This window comes from Cimex lectularius, unplaced genomic scaffold (assembly GCF_000648675.2).
Source record: "Cimex lectularius strain Harlan isolate CLEC.00 unplaced genomic scaffold, Clec_2.1 scaffold10, whole genome shotgun sequence".
In the NCBI taxonomy this organism is placed as follows: domain Eukaryota; kingdom Metazoa; phylum Arthropoda; class Insecta; order Hemiptera; family Cimicidae; genus Cimex; species Cimex lectularius.
The window spans coordinates 2,329,495-2,347,989 of NW_019392665.1; the positions used below are offsets into that span (position 1 = coordinate 2,329,495).

The 18,495-nt window shown below is 35.2% G+C and overlaps 1 protein-coding gene and 2 long non-coding RNA genes across 6 annotated transcripts; all 3 read right to left on the minus strand.

Annotated features, from left to right (window-relative positions):
• Window positions 1-1,633: 1,633 nt before the first annotated feature.
• On the minus strand, window positions 1,634-5,341 carry LOC106667348. Its single transcript, XR_001340552.2, has 2 exons — window positions 4,898-5,341; window positions 1,634-2,249 (listed from the first exon to the last, which is right to left on the minus strand). It is a non-coding gene; the product is annotated as an uncharacterized LOC106667348 (long non-coding RNA).
• Window positions 5,342-8,649: 3,308 nt separating this feature from the next.
• On the minus strand, window positions 8,650-11,177 carry LOC112126279 (zinc finger protein 425-like). Its single transcript, XM_024225040.1, has 6 exons — window positions 11,052-11,177; window positions 10,747-10,946; window positions 10,566-10,707; window positions 8,924-9,102; window positions 8,820-8,861; window positions 8,650-8,742 (listed from the first exon to the last, which is right to left on the minus strand). The coding sequence occupies exons 2-5, from the start codon at window positions 10,858-10,860 to the stop codon at window positions 8,826-8,828; spliced, it is 471 nt and encodes a 156-aa protein (XP_024080808.1). The 5' UTR covers window positions 10,861-10,946; window positions 11,052-11,177; the 3' UTR covers window positions 8,650-8,742; window positions 8,820-8,825.
• A 3,254-nt stretch (window positions 11,178-14,431) lies between these two features.
• Window positions 14,432-16,700, minus strand: LOC106667347. 4 transcript variants are annotated; one of them, XR_002909876.1, is made up of 5 exons: window positions 15,917-16,700; window positions 14,929-15,069; window positions 14,745-14,777; window positions 14,594-14,677; window positions 14,432-14,447 (listed from the first exon to the last, which is right to left on the minus strand). It is a non-coding gene; the product is annotated as an uncharacterized LOC106667347 (long non-coding RNA). The 4 variants fall into 4 exon arrangements; XR_002909877.1 differs by having other exon boundaries at window positions 14,436-14,677; window positions 15,917-16,004; window positions 16,128-16,161; XR_002909878.1 differs by having other exon boundaries at window positions 14,436-14,677; window positions 14,929-15,012.
• Window positions 16,701-18,495: the final 1,795 nt, after the last annotated feature.

Consider the following 18,495-nt stretch of genomic DNA (forward strand, 5'->3'; position numbering starts at 1 on the left):
TCCAAGTACATTTCTATTGGGATGTTTCATGAAACAATGGATTTTTAGTTTTATTGACATTTTTTTACAAATGAAACTCTACCGAATTCAAAGCGCATTTGGTCCTGAAAGCTCTTCTTTTAATTGTTTGGTGTACCCGTTGCACCGGAAGGTCTGGTCTTAATGGGAAAATAAAATTCATTAAAAGTCCTAAGCCAACCAAGATAAAATATCACATATGCAGAACCGAGATTTAGGTTTTTCGATGCTTTGTATGCTCAACAGTATGAGTGACTGAGAAAACCTTCCAGCCCTGAAGCCGATTAGGACAGGAGATGGTTTAGGGTGTGAAATTTCATAATTTTTAAAATCATTTTATTATTTGTTCCCATTTACAACAGTAATGGTTTTAATTCTGTACATTTCTTCCACTTGTTCGGGTTTTTTTCCGTGAAGGGGAGCTAGGTTGTGTTAGAAGACATCCAGGCGTTCAGGTTTTCTGGGTGTTTGTGTACGATGTGGGATTTGAGAGACTGTCTCCGCTTCGCTTTGTACTTGCAAAACGTACAGGAGAACAACGGCTCTTTATCACACTCGTACTTCTCGTGGGTGTTGAGCGAACGCTCATGTTTGTAACTTTTGAAGCAAGTTTGACAGACGTATCTCCTCTTACTGATTCCGGCGAGACCTACGGAACAAAAACAAAATTGAAATAAAATGTGAGAGAACGGTGATTTTATTACATCAAGGCTAGCATTTAAAATCATAAGTCAAAATTGATTTTTGGCCACTCTGCTATCTTCTCGGGGTGCTTGAGGATGACGTGTTTCCTCAGGTTGGTCTTGAGTCTCGTCTTGTGAGGACAGTACGGACAGCAGAAACCAGGCTCTTTCCCGCAGCTGAACCTCCTGTGATTGTACAAGCTCGGATAGTGCTTGTACTTCTTGGAGCAAGTTGTACAGACGAAGAGAGCTGTAAAAAAAGCCATTGTTATTCCATATTTGAATACATTGGACTAGAAGGATCGACGAGATGTGTTAACTGGCTGTTTAAATGGAATACTGAAGAAAATCGTATTTCACATGAAGATTCTTTAAAGAAAACACACTCAAAGTCAGTTTTTTGTTCTTTTAATTATTATTTGGAGATCGTGAGATGCAGTCTGGCGTGACATAGGTTTTAGAAAAACATTTTCTTTATCATCCCAACGTTTTGATCTTTGAGATCATCTTCAGATGGCCTGGGATTTATAAACATTGTATGAATTATACAATAATATATAATAATGTAATATATAATAATGTATAATTTAAACAATGATTATAAATCCCAGGCCCTGAAGATGATCTCAATAAAGATCGAAACATTGGTACAATAAAGAAAATGTTTTTCTAAAACCTACGTCACACCAGACCGCATCTCACGATCTCCAAATAATAATTTTTAAAAAACTGTCTTTGAGTGTATGGTTTTCTTTGAAAGAATCTTCATGCGAAATACGATTTTCTTCAGTATTCCATTTCAACTATGAACTCCTGAACTCTGAACTAGAGTATCAGCGAAGGAATACTGAAAATTAAAAACATTCACCACACATTAAAAACCGTCCTGAATGCCAGTCAAAAATAAGGATTTTATAAGAAAAAATATGGAATAGAATAACAATTTTATTTTAAAATGTTGACAACTGTTTAACTGAACTGTTGTTAAGGACAGATTTTAAGAGAATAAAATAATGGTTCACAATATTGTAATTAGCAGTTGTTGGATTTGCAAACCAAGTGCCAGTCTTTCATCTGGCTTGGGTGTTTGAGAGCGAAGTGCGCCTTGAGGGTTTGCTTCCTCTTCGACTTGTAATTACAACTGGTACAATGGAACTGAGGCTCTTTCCCACATTCATATTTCCTGTGAGTAAAAAGACTGGTTGCGTGTTTGTATTGTTTTGGGCAATCCGGGCAAGGAAAACTTTCCTGTCCTGAAAAAGCATAATGTCAGATCATTTGCTACCACGGTAGTCCTTGTTGTGAAAGGGCAGGGAATCAAAGACTTGAGCTCTTATTTTTATTTATTTTCAGAAAACCCCGATATACAACTGTCGGTATGTTTTAACGCCATGTGAGTCTTTAAGCGATGCTTCCACTTGGTCCTGTGTGGGCAAAGGCTGCATTGAAAAACGGCTTCTTTCCCGCAGTGGTATTTCCTGTGGTTAAAAAGGCTTGAAGAATGCCTGTACTGCCTGTTGCAATTTGGACAACTGTAGAGTTCGTATCCTGGCGAAAAACGTCCAAACATTAAAAATAACAGAAATCATGGGATATGTTGTACTTATAAATTATGTATTTCCAATTTGACTTTTTTTAACTGGGCCCAAAAAACTGGCATACATTTAAAATAAAATATACCCAGCCCTTCCATGGAACGACAATTCCCACAACTTAGTATTGACTTAGTTCTGAGATTTGATAAAATCTTATTGTCCTAAGAGTAAACAAACATTTTTTTTTAATTTAAGGCAATAATAAAAATCAGCTATAAATTGAAGTTTAACTTTACACACGGACATTTACTTTTCGGCCAAAGCAAGCGTGTTTCTGGAATGCTGAGAAAGGTTGCTTGATGTGTCCCTCCTGATGGAAGGGAGCAATTCCTTGGCTCCATATGGAGAGCCACCCGAAGAGAATCGTGCTTGAGCAAGCAGCGAGTATCTGGGTCCCTCGTTCCGATTCTTGGAGGAAACAGGGTTATTTATAGTATATAACACAATTTGGGTCCCTAGCAAGTGTGGATTAGGTTTGAAAGGATTTATTAGCATGAAGGAATAGGTACCTCATTGATCCTCAGGTTAGTTATAGGTGTCAGAAGTAAGGTGTGTACTCCACCATCCTAACTGAATGAATGGTAGGTAAATAAATAAGAATGTACACCTGAGAAAGGTTGCTTGATATGTTCTGCCTAATTGTAGGGTGTCATTACTTAGTTCCATGTAGAGAGTAATTAGGGATGCCACCCAATAAGAAAACTGTAGTACAGCAGCGAGTACCTGGTCCAATGTTCTGATTTTTAAAGGAAACAAGATTATTTTACTGTATACTTTGCCATACTGCAGACTGTGCAGAACAACTTTCTTTAATACAGTGGCTCCAAATCAAACGAAGGAAGTAAACTTCGGTCTTTCAAGCAGAATTACATGCCGCTATTGCTTGTGCATTAGAAAATCTTAAGAGGTTACACTGCCAAAAAAATCCTCGTAAGATCTAACCAGCATCTAAGTAGTCATTAAAGCATTAGCATGTAAAAGAATCACATCAAAATTAGTCAGTAATGCATTCAAAATCTCCAAAACGTGTAGAAGCACAACCTGATGATATCTTGGGTGCCATGGCATAGAGGAATTTTGGGTAATGAGAAAGCAGAGAGACTGGGCAGAAGAGGATCTGCAAGACCATAGGCTCCGAACATATACTTGGGATAACAAAAACAAATACAGAATCCTACATTGCAGAATGGATCCAAATAAAACAAAAACAGAAATGGACAAACTCTAGGGACGCTAAACACAGTAAACTTAAACTAAAACAACCCTAACCAAGACTGGCAAACTCACGGCTGCAGTAGGAGAGGGCCAGAGGAGTGACAGGGCTATTAATTGGTCACTGACATCTGAGAAAACATCTATATAACACGGGCATGTATAACGATGATCCCATTTGCAGATTATGTAATGAGAAAGAAGAAACAGCCACCCATAACATCTTCGAATGCGAAGCAACGGTTCAATGGAGACATAACCTAGCATATAGAAAAATACCTAGGGAATGAAATTATAGCAGCAACAGGCAATGACCTAAGACTTCTGAGAAGCAAGAGTGAGTCGATTGCACCGAACTAGGGAACTTGAAAGGTACAATAAGCCAGAAGACTGCAGTGCCTGGGCAGCACAAACTTCGCTTCCTAGTATCCTCATCACCACCACCATCATCCGCCTATGTCATTTCTTGGTTCCATATAGAGTGCTTAGGGATGCCACCCAATATTAGAATTGTACTATGGCAGCAAGTATCTGGGCCCACTGTTTCAATTTTTAAAGGTAACATGGCTATTTTACTACATATAGTACTTTACAAATATTCGTCTTGTGTTTCTTTGTGTATATTGAGACTGAATGTATTTATTAGTGTGTATGTAGTCAGGTGATTATATAATAGGTGTAAAGGGTGGTGGAAGAATATCGAGTACTCCACTACCCTAATTGTGTGAATGGCGTAGAAATAATTAAGAATGTTTGAATGGTTTTGGATCTAGGAACTGCATATGCTGGGCGTGAATCTGAACTAGGTGATGACAGCACCTGGAGCCAAACCTTGGAGAACAGATAAGACCAAGGTCTGACCCCGGACAACACGCGGGGTGGGTGATTCTCAAGGCCTGCCGGTAATTTTTTGCAAACTACAAAAACTGGAATTGAACTGGTACTTAGTGATAAGACCCAACTCTACATGAGTGAATGCAGGGTTGAAAGTCAAAACTGCCATGGTGAATTCACTAAATAAAACATCGTTCAGTACCGCCAGAATGAGGTTTCTATCTTGACACTTTATTGAGATATTAACATTTTTGTGATTTTAGTCTAAAAAGATAAAACGTAATTTCTCAACTTTAGCATCATTAAAATTCAAATCTGACCTTTATGCTGCAAAGTACAGTAAATTAATAAAGTCAATTTTCCACGAGAAAACATTTCCGTTGAAAAATGCGCACTTGCAAATAAACAGTATCCATACAAAGAATAACAAATGGCAAAACCCTTTTTTGGAAATACTAAATAGTTGTGTGTTCTTGTGCAATGACTCTTCCATCAAAATTTTCAGGGATTTCACCAAGTTATCTTATTTTACAATTATTCCAAGGACATACTCACTTTTACCTTTTTTTAGAACTTTTCTTAGTGAAATATCCTTTGCTAGGTTGAAAAACGTCATCTCGAACTCGAGGAGAGCAGCAACCCAAGAATATCTACATGTCATAATTTTTAGAAATATTTATTAGCTGGTAACAAAAATCCATTTTCCTCCCTTCTTTCCCTCATGTCATTGCACGCCGTTTCCTTGTTTCCATGGGTGTGCTGTACACTGAACTTTTAAGTGATTCCATATTTAAAAATCTAGTGGGGTCAATTCAGGGCACCTCGCTGGTCATGCCATGAGAAGAATGCATCTAATTTTTGTTACCAAGTAATAAATGTTTTCATTAAAAATATGACATTTACGATGTTCTTGAGTTGCTGCTCTCCTTGGATTCTATGTCACATTTTTTAACCTTGCAAAGTAGACTTCATTAAGAAAAGCTCTAAAAAAAGGTAAAAGTGAGTATGTCCTTGGAATACTTATAAAATAAGGCAACTTTGATAGAAAAGTCATTGCATAAGCCACAATTGAGTATTTAAAAAAAAAGAAATGCTAACTTGTGGAAAATTTGTTGTAGTTTTCGAAATAAAGGTCAGATTTATATTTTAATGATAATAGAATTGAGAAATTACAATTTTATGTTTTTAGACAAATATCACAAAAATGTTAATATTTCAATAAAGAGCCAAGACAGAAACCTCATTCTGGTGGCACTGAACTGTTTTTTTTTTTTTTAGTGAATCCACCATGGCAGTATTGACTTTCAACCCTGTATACACTCATGTACAGAGCCTATCACTTCTCCCAGATCAATTCCAGTTTTTGGAATTTGCAATAAATTGTAGGACTCTGGGTGTTGGCAATCCGGAGTCAGACCTTAGTCTTATCCACCCAGCCACCAAGATTGGGCTCCAGGTGCTGTCATCAGCTAGGTCGAATTCACACTCAAAATAAATCTTATTTTAGACTAACACCCTGTATATACAGACAAGTGCAGATTTGAAATTATAAAATCCAAATTCAACTTTACTTTTGAATAGTTTGCAGGCATAAATGGTAGGCCTTTTTGTAATTTGCTTAATAGAAGAATAGGAAAACGTTAAAACGATATTAAACCAAGTGAATTAAACAATAAAATTGTGATGAAGACGATACAGTCAAGTGTAAACATGGTTCTATTGTACTGCTCCACCAATGGTCGATTTGGCTCATGGTGACAATGGCCTTTTCGACAAATCCTTTAATTTAAATTTAAGAAAAATGATTATTTGGAAATCGTGAGATGCGGTCTGGTGTGACGTAATTTTTAGAAAAACATTTTCTTTATCATGCCAACGTTTCGGTCTTTATTGAGATCATCCTCAGGGCCTGGGATTTATAAACATTGTTTAAATTTTACAAATACATGTAGGATGCGAAAAAAATGAATTTATACAATGCTAGAAAATTTTAGATAAAAAAAAAAGAATTTATACAATGCTAAAAAATTTTAGATTCAATCAAAGTTTTTGTACTCACTTAAAGTGCTGGTTTTCCGTGTAGTTGTGTCATTCTTGTCTGTCGTGTTGAGAGTGCCAGTGAGATATTGATGTTTTAGGTTTTTTAGATTTTGAAGGAGTGGGGAGGGAAGTCGGGAATATAAAGGCATTTTTATATGACGAGTCGGCTTCTTTGAGATGAAAGGAGCCGACAGCAGCAATAGGAAAAAAGGGGGAATGGTTCGGCCTGATTATCCTTTCAGGATTATATATACGGGGATAATATTAGGGAAAGGAAAGAAATATGAAAAATTAGGCTATGTAGAAATGTTTGATGTGTGGAATGTGATGACTGTTTTATATGTTTTGTGTGAAATGATTATGATATATGTATGTTATCTATATTGAATTTGATTAATGATATTAGAGTAGCTGCGACTGAGTTTACATGTATCTATTCTGTAATTGATGCTGTGTTTATCCCTGCTGATTTAAACCATTTCTAAAACCTCTCGACACGACACGCAAGGCACAATTTCACAGAAGCCAAACACTTTGAGCCCTGAAGATGATCTCAATAAAGATCGAAACGTTGGCACGATAAAGAAAATGTTTTTCTAAAACCTACATCACACCAGACCGCATCTCACGATTTCTAAATAAACATTTCTAAAAAGTTACGTTTGTGTTTGTTTTGTTCTATGTGTATTATTTTTGGATTGTTGAAGTCGAAATTGTGTTGGTGTTCAAAATGGTAGGTAGCCAGTGCTGTAGGATTTTGTTTGGGTTTTTTGCAATCATAGACATGTTGCTTTTACTCTCTTATCCAGATATTGGGATGTAATACTGAGGTAAGTTGCCTGACAATTTAAACAATTGATTTTATAAATTACGTCAGATTTATTTGTTACTGGTGTGGTAACTTTAACTTTGGAAAAAAGTGCGTGAATTGTTTTATAGTTTTTGAAAGCTGTTTTAATGTTGTCAGAAGAGAGAAATGTGTTTAATTTATGTGATAGGCCGAGAATGAATGGCATGGAAATGTATGTTGGTTTGTCTGTATTTGATAGATGATGTAGTATTATTAGAAAATTCATTTACGTTTTAGTGGTCAATTGACCAGGTTACATTTTCCAATTATTCTTTCCATGTAAGGTCTTGGTCGAGAAAAAAAATCAATGTCATGAGCGAGATTCGAACCCACGGCCTCGACTTGTCATGATAGCTCAAGTGGTAGAGCAGCGGCGTATTGAGCCGAAGGTCGTGGGTTCGAATCCAGCTCGTGACACTGACTTTTTTTATCTCGACCAAGACCTTCATGGAAAGAATAATTAATTGAAAGATGTAACCTGGGCAATTGACCAATAAATAATCATCAAGGAACGGACCCTAAACATCACATATTTAAGAAAAATCTATTAGGTTTCGTGGTCCGATTGACCAAATAAATTCTTTTCAATTAATTAATCTTTAAGTAAGGTATTGGTTGAGATAAAAAAAGTTAGTGTCACGAGCGGGATTCGAACTCACGGATCTTCGGCTAAATTGAGAGAGTGGTAGAGCTGCGGTGTATTTAGCCGAAGGTCGTGGGTTCGAATCCAGCTCGTGCCAATGACTTTTTTATCTCGACCAAGACCTTAGATGGAAAGAATAATTAATTGAAAGATGTAACTTGGTCAATTGACCAATAAATAATCATCAAGGAACGGACCCTAAACCACATATTTAAGAAAAATCGATTAGGTTTCGTGGTCCGATTGACCAAATAAATACTTTTCAATTAATTAATCTTTAAGTAAGGCATTGGTTGAGATAAAAAAGTTAGTGTCACGAGCGGGATTCGAACCCACGACCTTCGGCTAAATAGCTCAAGTGGTAGAGCAGCGGCGTATTTAGCCGAAGGTCGTGGGTTCGAATCCCTGTCGTGACACTGACTTTTTTTTATCTTAACCAATACTTACTTAAAGATTAATTATTTTAAGAAAAATGTTAATGAGTTTTTTTAAGGATCAAAGCTTTTAAAGAGCCATCATTTCTTATTCTGGCAGTGCTTTAACTTCCAAAAGGCAAAAATCACAAGCATTCTTCTTGAAAATAGAACAAATATCAACTATTAAAAGAAATTTATTAGGAAAATCTACAAACATTTAACGAATACTGTTTTTTAACATTTCGAAAGGTTTAACGTATTCTTCATTGATTGTATTGGTCGGCATGTTTGAAAATTATGTGGGATCTTAAGTTCTTCTTGAGCTTCGTCCTGTGTCCGCAGAAAGGACAACTGTTCAGGGGTGGCTTCCCGCATTCGTACTTAAGGTGGGCGTCGCGTGACCGTTTGTGTTTGTATGGCTTTTGACATCTCTGGCACGTCCAATCTAAGTCTAGAACAAAGAAGTCGGTTAGTCAGAAGTCCAAAGCGGTTGCTTTGTTAGTCCAAGGGGACTTGGCCGCGACGTACAACTTCTCAAGTCCTTCGGACCATCGTTGTGAATCTGGCCGCCTGAAAAAAATAACACAATGAAATAGAAAAGAAGATGTCTGTAAAAGAACGAAGGTGCGTACATGTTCAGGGTGTTTCAAGCACACATGCTTCTTCAGGTTCTGCTTCTGTTTCGACCTGTGGCTGCAGAAAGGGCACTGAAAGCAAGGCTCTTTCCCGCATTCGTATCTCATGTGGTATTTCACGCTCGACTTCCGTCGGTACACCCTGTTGCACTCCGGGCAAGGGAAGATTTCATTGTCTGGAAGAAAAAATCGCCAAGATCAGCGGTTGGCAGTCATCAAGTCAAAAAATTTCTGTAAACGCAGGAAAAGGATAAAAAGGAGAGTTACGACTTTTGCGAGTACAATAGGATAATTAAACTACAAACAAATAACAAGTGTATTCGTTTAAAAGAAGATTAAGGACAGAAATTATGAAATGCTGTTGAGAGCATGTTTTAAAATAAAATATGAAAACAGAAGACATAAGGGCAAACAAACAAAAGGTCTCATTTTTCTGGGGAGTACATTTTTTTTTAGTTTTGCTATTTATATTTCTAATCTAATCGTCTCCTTACACCCAAATATGATATTCCTCTCCAATAATAATTTTAGAGACCAAGAGTTTTGGTTGCCTTGATAAGGGCTGGTGTTGTGTGTGTGGAGTCAATGGTCAAGGTCTTTGACAGTGTTCGATATAGAGGATCTGTAGACTCGGCAGAGGGAGGACTCGTGCAGCAGGTAGTCGGTAACCAAATCGGCAGTTGAGAAGGCATGAGCGAGAGCTGATGCTGCGAGTACCCTTGCTGTTGAGCTGAGTGGTCGGCTTCGAGGAAGTCAGCGGGCAGTGCCCCTGCTTAAAAACAGGACTGCTGCATGCTTATTCATTTTGCTGGACGAGATCATTTCTGAACTAGTGCTTGACTTGGTAACTGCAGGTGGTCACCACAATAATAATAATGGGGAAAATTTAAGGGGTCGACAAACAACTGAGGTCATCGTCGTTGTTTGAACTTCTTTTTCTTGACTTTCATGTATATTTTTCAACTTGCAGCCATTTGTGCGTCTCGATCTGTATCAGATTCTGCTTTTATATGAAAACTAAGTCGATTTTCTAAAATGCTAGTCTCTCATTTGTACCTCAGGTTGTCGAAAATAAATATCACTACAAACGTAGAAGTCTGGTCACGTTCAATCCCCCAAGTACTCGATATTCCTCGGGTCGGGTTGAACTCACTCCATTCTCGCTAATAAATTACTTTTACTTTCCAGAATCATACACTCATGGGGCAGGGCTAAATAATCCCTTTCGTTCACACTAATAAATTAAGTTCAATCCAATAAATTATCATAAACACCGCACCTTATGAAAGCTAATTTGGCAACCCAAGAAACAAGCGTATATATTATTGACAAACCACGTCAAAATTTGTCTTATTTTGATATTACAGTCAACATTATATCATCCCTTCTGTTAATAAAATATTTGCTATTTCAAGTCCCTTCAGCTTGTAGTCAATGTTTAAAATGTCTTTCCTGTAAAATGAAAATGTGCGATCCAAAACCCCACGGCATAGTAGGAGGTATAGTGCGCAGGGCAGGTTTATTAAAACAAGTTAAAAAAAAATTAACAATAATTTTATTTATTAAATCTTAAAGTCGAATTCCAATTTGTCTCGGTGTCGGCAAGCGATGTGAGATTTAATGGACTGTTTCTGCTTACTCTTGTACTCGCAGAACGGGCAGAAAAAGCCCGGCGGTTTGCCGCACTCGAATTTCTTATGGTTGTAGAGATTTCGCTTATACTTGTACGTCTTCGGGCAAGTCGGGCATTGGAAAGATTGGTTCGTTGAAGACCCTGGAAAAGTTCAACAACGGTCAGCAAACGATCGTCACGACGGTCACAGTTTGTCATTATGTCTATTGAAAAGATGTGTCTTGAGGTTGCCGAGACGTTTCGACTTATAGGCACAATAAGGACAATGGTACTTCGGCTCCTGACCGCACTCGTGCTTCATATGTGAAGTTAAGTTGACTTTATGTTTGTAAGTCCTAGTGCAATTTGGGCAACTGAAACTCTCTTCCCTGACCTGATATGACACATCTGAAAAAGCAAAAACAGAATATATGGTTCTTTTTAGCTTTTGTTCAGAAAATTTGACGAGAGGACATGAAATTAACATGCACATTTTTTTATATATATCATTACCGAATATGTCTCAATGGACTAGGGCGTTTTTCTTCGGTCAGCCTGATTAAAGCTGTGTTTCAAAATCACTTGGCCAGTGTACAATTTCTAGAAAATATTTGTTTTAACTATTCAGAGATCGTGAGATGCGGTCTGGTGTGATGTAGGTTTCAGAAAAACATTTTATTATCGTGCCAACGTTTCGATCTTTATTGAGATCATCTTCAGGACTCAAAGAAAATGTTTTTCTGAAACCTACATCACACCAGACAGCATCTCACGATCTCTGAATAATTATCGATTAACAGTCACTAATCACCACACATTTTTTTTAACGACGAAGAGAAAATCAGGTCTTTCTATTTTCTTAGGTTATGGCAGTAGTTGTCATAAGACCATTAACCGTTGGATAACTGAAATTTTTCTATTAAAAAGTTTCATATGGATGTAAAAGGCAGGAAGGGAAGAGGGAAGAAGTAAGTCAACCTTTGGACATTTTTTATTGTGGATTCTGCTGGATTGAACTCTAATGATATCATCTGTCACCATATCCTGATTGAACAAACTTCCTTTTATGGTTATTTCTGTTTTCCGATTGACAAGACTTAAGGTACGAAACAAAATGTAAAAAATTGTTTTTATTTAAATTAAGAATACAAGACAAGTTTTGTTTAGACAAATGCGCCTAAAAAAACTTTATTGCTTGGTATATAGGAACAACGGTGGAACTCTTCTTTTTTCCCACTAGAAGCATTCTTAGGGCGTTCTCTATTTGATGCCTGAAACAAGGACGATTTTCCTTCGACACCGTACCGAGAAATTCTCCGGTGGACCTTCCAAAAGACCAGACAGTCCGTAAAAATTATCATTTAAAAAAAGTTACAAGTTTATATACTTTTAAGGTATGCGTTTTAAAACCGTTATAAAGATTTGTTAAAATTTGACCCGTTGGGATTAGCTATTTGGCATCCCGGGTTGTCGGATTTCTTCGGCATGTCTGGATATCATGTGACCCTGGAGAGTCGCTTTCCTCTTAGACCTGTAGGGGCAGAAGGGGCATATGAAGCTCGGGTCCTTTCCGCATTCGAACCGCCGGTGGTTGATTAGAGATGTCCTGTGCCTGTACGTCCTGGGGCAGGTAGGACACTGGAAGACGGTACCTGCGGGCATTGACAGACAAAAAACAAAATTAAAAAGAAGATCGGAAGAAAAATCTGTTGTGACGAACTTGTTCCAAACAAGTCTTGTGGAATTCATGGACAAAAATTCCCTTCAAAAAATACCAAGCGTTTCTGCAGAGAAACACACAAAAATACAGGCAGAACAACCCAACGTCTTTATAAATCCCCGAGTTACTGTAAACTGAAAAAAAGAGATTTGACACCCTCAGTAGTAAATATTTTCATTCTGATGTTGATAGGTTGGTCTGCGAGCCAGCGAACTCGTACTGAACCAGCATAGGGTCACTTATACCCGTCTTGGCTTGCGGGTTTGTTGAATACTCAAACACATTTCGGCATTGTGCCATCTTCAGTGAGGAACTATTCCTTAGTTCCTCATTCAGTTTAGAATTTCACCATCTTCAGCCCAAAAACATAAATAGTACTGGATTTGAATTTAAAAAGTGAATCTGATGCTGGGAGTTCCTCACTGAAGATGGCGCAATAGCTGACAAGAGTTTGAATAATTTAACAAACACATGAGTGAAGACAGACTCAATAAGTGACCCTACAGTTCAGCATGGATTCTATAATTGTACTTACTTCTAACAAAGGGTTTTGGCTAAAAACCATGCTGATTGTTGTTGAAATATGACAGCAGCTTGTTTCGGCTCCATCAAGGCTTGAAAGTAAATTCAGTTTAAAAACCCCTACAAAAATCGCATTATTGTCCCAAAATCTAACTCTGAAACGTGGGATTCAATATCATCAAAATTGGCTTTGGGTGTTAAAAAAAATCATACTGCCTGTTCACAGCCTTTTTTTATAGTATGTTTTGTCAAGTATATATGCTTAAATTGACAATTCGAACAAATCTGAGACCTGAACTGAATTTTTGACGAAAATGTACTATTTTGCCAGCAGTTCGCACTTTTTACTTTAACCGCTAGTTCTCTCAGAAGAACTAGTCGCTCTTCTAAATGAACCAAGTTTGCAGTTGAAAATTCGTCCATGCTCTGTCCTCCAGCAGACGAATATGATTATACTTTTTTATTTTTTGTATTATGTATTATTCATCCAATAAAATATCCAAGTATTATTATTGAAGACGGAAATATTTTTGAACAACATACAAGTTTTTGCCACTTTAGCAAGATGACAGACTAGAAAAAAAACATACCTACGGACATATTTTGTATGTATTTAATAGGTGGTGAGGTGGGTTATTTTAAAAAATTTAGACAATTTATACACAAATTTATATTGAAAGGTAAGTCGATAACAACCGTTAATAAGTCATTGTTTTAAACCGATTTTTCATAAATCATAAATTTTAGCATGTTTTTTGGCAATGTGGATCTTAAGGTGTATTTTTTGTTTGGACTTATAATCGCAGTGCGGGCAGTGGAAACGAGGAAGTTGCCCGCATTCGTAATTCTCGTGCTGAGCCAGGCTCCTCTTGTATTTATAAGTCCTGTCGCACTTTGAGCATCGGTACTCTTCCGAAGCATTCGCCTTTACTCCTGAAAGTTAACAGTGTAAAATTATAACAGGAATAAAACTGAAAAATGAAGAGGCCGGCAGAGGTGACGTTATGGGACTTTTTTATTTGAAAACTTGTATCATGAAAATATTTCGTGGTGAGTGAAAAACATGTGGCTCTTGAGCGAGTTGATCCTCTTGGTCCTGAAACCGCACCTCCTGCAGGCGAACTCCGCATCCTTGTAACCGTAGGACGCCTTCATTCTTTGGGTCATATGAAATTTCATTTCCTCCCCCAAATACGAAGTTTCAACTTCTTCCTTTTCTGAAAAACGTTTTATTACTTTGTCCAGCTTTTACAAAGGCCAAAGTTTTCGAAACGTGCTCTTTCTCAAACTAAGTGCTTTTTGGGCTTTTAAACAACAACTACTAAGTGCGAGTATCAAAAAGGTGTTAATTCAGCAAAATTTCACTGCATAGTAAAACATCACAACCCCCCTTTTTTTCAAAGATTCAAAGGTTCTTAATCGACAGTCGGTCAAATTCAATTTTTATTATATATGTACAGTTTTACAATTTTACACAATATTGTTCATATGCATGTGCTTCGATGCTATGTGCACCTTAATGTGGACTTTCTGTTTTGACTTATGAGGACAGTAAGGGCAGAGGAAGCTTGGCTCCTTTCCACATTCCAACCGTTTGTGGTTCAAGAGGTTCGGCTTGTGCTTGTAAGACTTTCCGCAGTCACACATGAACCTCGTTTTCGTTGTGCCTGAAATTCAATTTGTTTGTGCATTAGGAAAGCTCCGATACATTAATAAACTGTAAATTTTGTATAATCCTTTGTACTGTAAATATATTTTTAAAAAATCAAAAGAAAACTTAAATGTGCTTAATCTTATCTCAATATCAACTTACTTCATTCATGTCTCATCGAATTTCAACAAAGCTTTAATCCAATCAAATGTTACCTTTCAATTTCATAGAAGAAAAGGTGATATACTGAAAGCATTAAATTAACAAACTGAACTGGTTTGCTATAACAGTTGAGTAAAACGAATGTTTATACCTTTAGAAAGCACCCTTACAAAATTTTACTCCTCTGAAAATTTAAAAAAAATTAAAAATTTGATAATAAACTTACCCTTCTTAGTTTTAAAGTACACCTTCTCAGTAAATTGAACTGTAGTTTAATTTTCAGCTACTGTTCCATCTCTTTCTTTTTAAATTTATTTATGTATTTTAAAAATTACCTGAATATTCCTTTTGAAAACTTGGAGCGATCATCATAAGTAATTCCATATGCATTGTGTTTCGTTGTTACCACAAAGTTCATACTGTCATTATGACAATTGTTAAAAATTAATAATACAGAGCAGTGAGATTTCTTGTTCCTTGTACAATAAATATTATAAAACTTTTTTTAAAAATAATAATGTTCACACATTATTGTAAGGGTTATTGTTCGTATGTAAACAGTGGCGAGTCAACGCAGAACCCTGGTTAAAAATATTCTGCATGGGCATGTATTTGGATATTGTTTATAATACTTGCATGCAGATTGTTAAGAAAAAAAATGAAAATGTTATTTGTTTGGAGGAAAGAATTATTACATTAATACTTTAATGATTTTATCTGTAAGTTAAAAATAAAATATATCTACAAATTCCATAGATCATTATAATATTTATAATTTTCCTCTGTTATTCAATTATTATTAATGTGCTTTATTCGATGAAACCACTAATCTGTCAGATGGACTATCGCCCATTTTCTATTGTAGATTTCTTTATATAAATCAAAAAATTTCAAATTCAATGAATTTACTTCTTTATTATTATTAATTCGTTGGAGTCATGAGAAGCAGTCAAGAATGAGGTAGTTTAGAAAAAACCTCTTTTATTGTTTTTTGCCGACGTTCCGACCTTTATTCGGAGCATCTTCAGGGCATAAAATGTGGTACTATTCACAACAATTTCACACAAAACCAACACGACACCACTAGAATAGCACCACAGTTTATGCCCTGAAGATGCCCCGAATAAAGGTCGGAACGTCAGCAAAAAAAACGAAAAAGGTGTTTTTCTAAACTAACTCATTCTCACAACTCCAATAAATTATTAAACAACCAGTCACTAAAAAAACACATATTATTATTAATAATAATAATAACAATGTAACATTTTAAGACTGATACTATTACATGTAGACAGTGTTTTGTTAATAAATACAGTGTGTTACCAGAGAATGCTCCAGGTGCATTTGAGCATTGCTTAAATGTTCTGCAGTTTGTAGCATTAATATCATAAATGACTACGCATGGTCGAATCTACAAAGGAAAACAATTTGAAAACACTGTATATAAGACTTTTTTCTTTTTCAGAATCAAACATAAATTCAAAAACTGTGAAAAGTTTGTTCATAAATTAATCTCCAGGTCAAGGTACATTACCATCCAGGCCTCAAACAAAATATATCTAACAAATAAATATATTTTAATTTTTTTCTTATCACAATCCTGTTTGGAGCTGGAAAAAACAATTTTGGTCAATACAGAATTATTGTTATCCCTTTAAGCATCACAAGGTCAACATCAAAACAAATAATAAACTACCCTCCCTAACAAAATTTAGTATTTTTCTTTTTGCTTGAAATATATTTTTTATCACTGCTTATAACACCCACCTAATTTCTAACCATTTTCTTATAAAATACCTGTTGAATATGTTTTTGTGCAAACATACAGCCCTATCAAGCTAATAAAATTATGTCAACCCATCAACAACTCATAGGCAAAATGTTATAACATTCTCATAATTATTTTTATGGAGTCTAATTCAAAAATACTGTTAAGAATAATGAGCATAAATAATTAGTTTGGGGTTTTTCTATGTTGAATACTACCATAAGATTTTGTTACAAATAATAAGCATTTTAAATTCCAACCAAAATATGTAAACATTACAATCTAAGTATAATGTTTTAATGGTAAATCATAGGATAAATATTTATAAAATTCAATAACTGCTTCAACAAAAAAGTTTTTAAATACCAAAAAATTATTTGTGACTATTTTGAATTAAGAAAAAAGAACTAAAAGATAATCGAGTTTATGCGACAAACTGCTTTCTTTATGCCAACTTTTTTTCCCGTTGAAATATGCTCATATTTTGTGATTGTACAGAATTGGGAGGGTAAGACCACTGATTGACGGTTGTGGGTGAAGGCCCGCCCAGTGCCTATAGCCAACCGAAGCCTAGGGCTCACCTACAAAGTTATTTGTTTATACATTTTCACTTGATGTTTAGAGCCCTTTTCCTGGATATGGATAAAAACTGTTTACATTATATATAGTCAACATCCATCTGGGAAGCCCCCATGCCTTGGTCCATGATCGGCCCAGCCAGACCGATTATTCCAAGTGATAAAACAGATTATTCCAATAAATAAACTGTTGTAGTCCGACATTAAATTTTATTAATCTTTTTACGTAAGGTTTTGTTTGAAATGAAAAAGTTAGTGTCACGAGTGAGATTCAAACCCTTGACCTTTGGCTGGGTTTGAATCCTGATCGTGACGCTAACTTTTTCATTTCAACCAAAACCTTACGTACAAAGATTAATTAATTGAAAGAATTAATTTGGTCAATAGACCACTAAATATAACCAATTTATTCAATTTTATATAAATTTTTACTACTGTTTATTTAATCTCTTCTTCCAATCAAATTAATTTTCCCATTTTGAATTATAAAAAACTATTATAAAAATTGTACAATTTCCAATTAATTGTTTCAATAACTGTAGTCCATTTTTTATTTGTATCTTATGAGTTGACAACATATTCTATATTTCATGTACTTTTTCGAATGTTTGTTAAAAACTCTTTCTAACTTGTATTATATATATATCATATTTGATATTGTATATATAATATTTGATTCATCTCAGTCATTCATTAGACAATAAAAAAGGTAATGAGGTGTGAGTAAAATAACGCAATATAAGAAAAGCATTTTTATTTATTAAAAAATCATACAGATTTAAAAAAACTACCTTTTCTACACACTATAACAATAATAATAATAATCACTAAAATGGGATTTTTGTCTACATTTGGCCTTCCAAATTAAGAATTTTAAAAGGATAAATTAAAGCTTGGATGGCAATTAGTTTACAAGTGAATGTTTGGAGTCAGAACTTTATAGCACTCAGAAGGGATATAACTAAACTAAGATAGAAGGTTTGGATGTTAGGGCATGAAATGACCTTAGCCGTTAAAACGCCCTTAAAAATTAATAATAACAATAATAATCACTAAATAAATAAAGCTAAACCTGAAAAAAACTGAAAGTGTTATGAAGTAAAGGCAATTAATTATAAGTTGTACCAGTATTTATCTTATGAATAGTATAAAGAATCTCTGTTATTAATATTAGAATACACATCATTTTAATTAAATTATAACCCTATTAACTAATAAGTTAATATAACAGTAGATAACTATCTACTTAATTTGTTTTCTATAATCTTTAAAAAAAAATTTGAAAACACATTTATTCAAATATTTCCCGCAAGTAAAATCGAAAATCTTAACATTTTACTGTTTTGTACTTACCATTTTGATATGTAAAAGTATACCTTCCAAAACAACTAATAGAAAATTTACAATTTAGATAAAACCTGAAACAAGGCTGAGGAAAAGAAACAAAAAATAAAAAAACAATAACAACAGTTTTTTTTGTTTTTTTTTTTCTAAAAAAGAATAAAATATATATAGTTAGGTATTGTTATAATGGTAGTTATAATATAATAAAATGC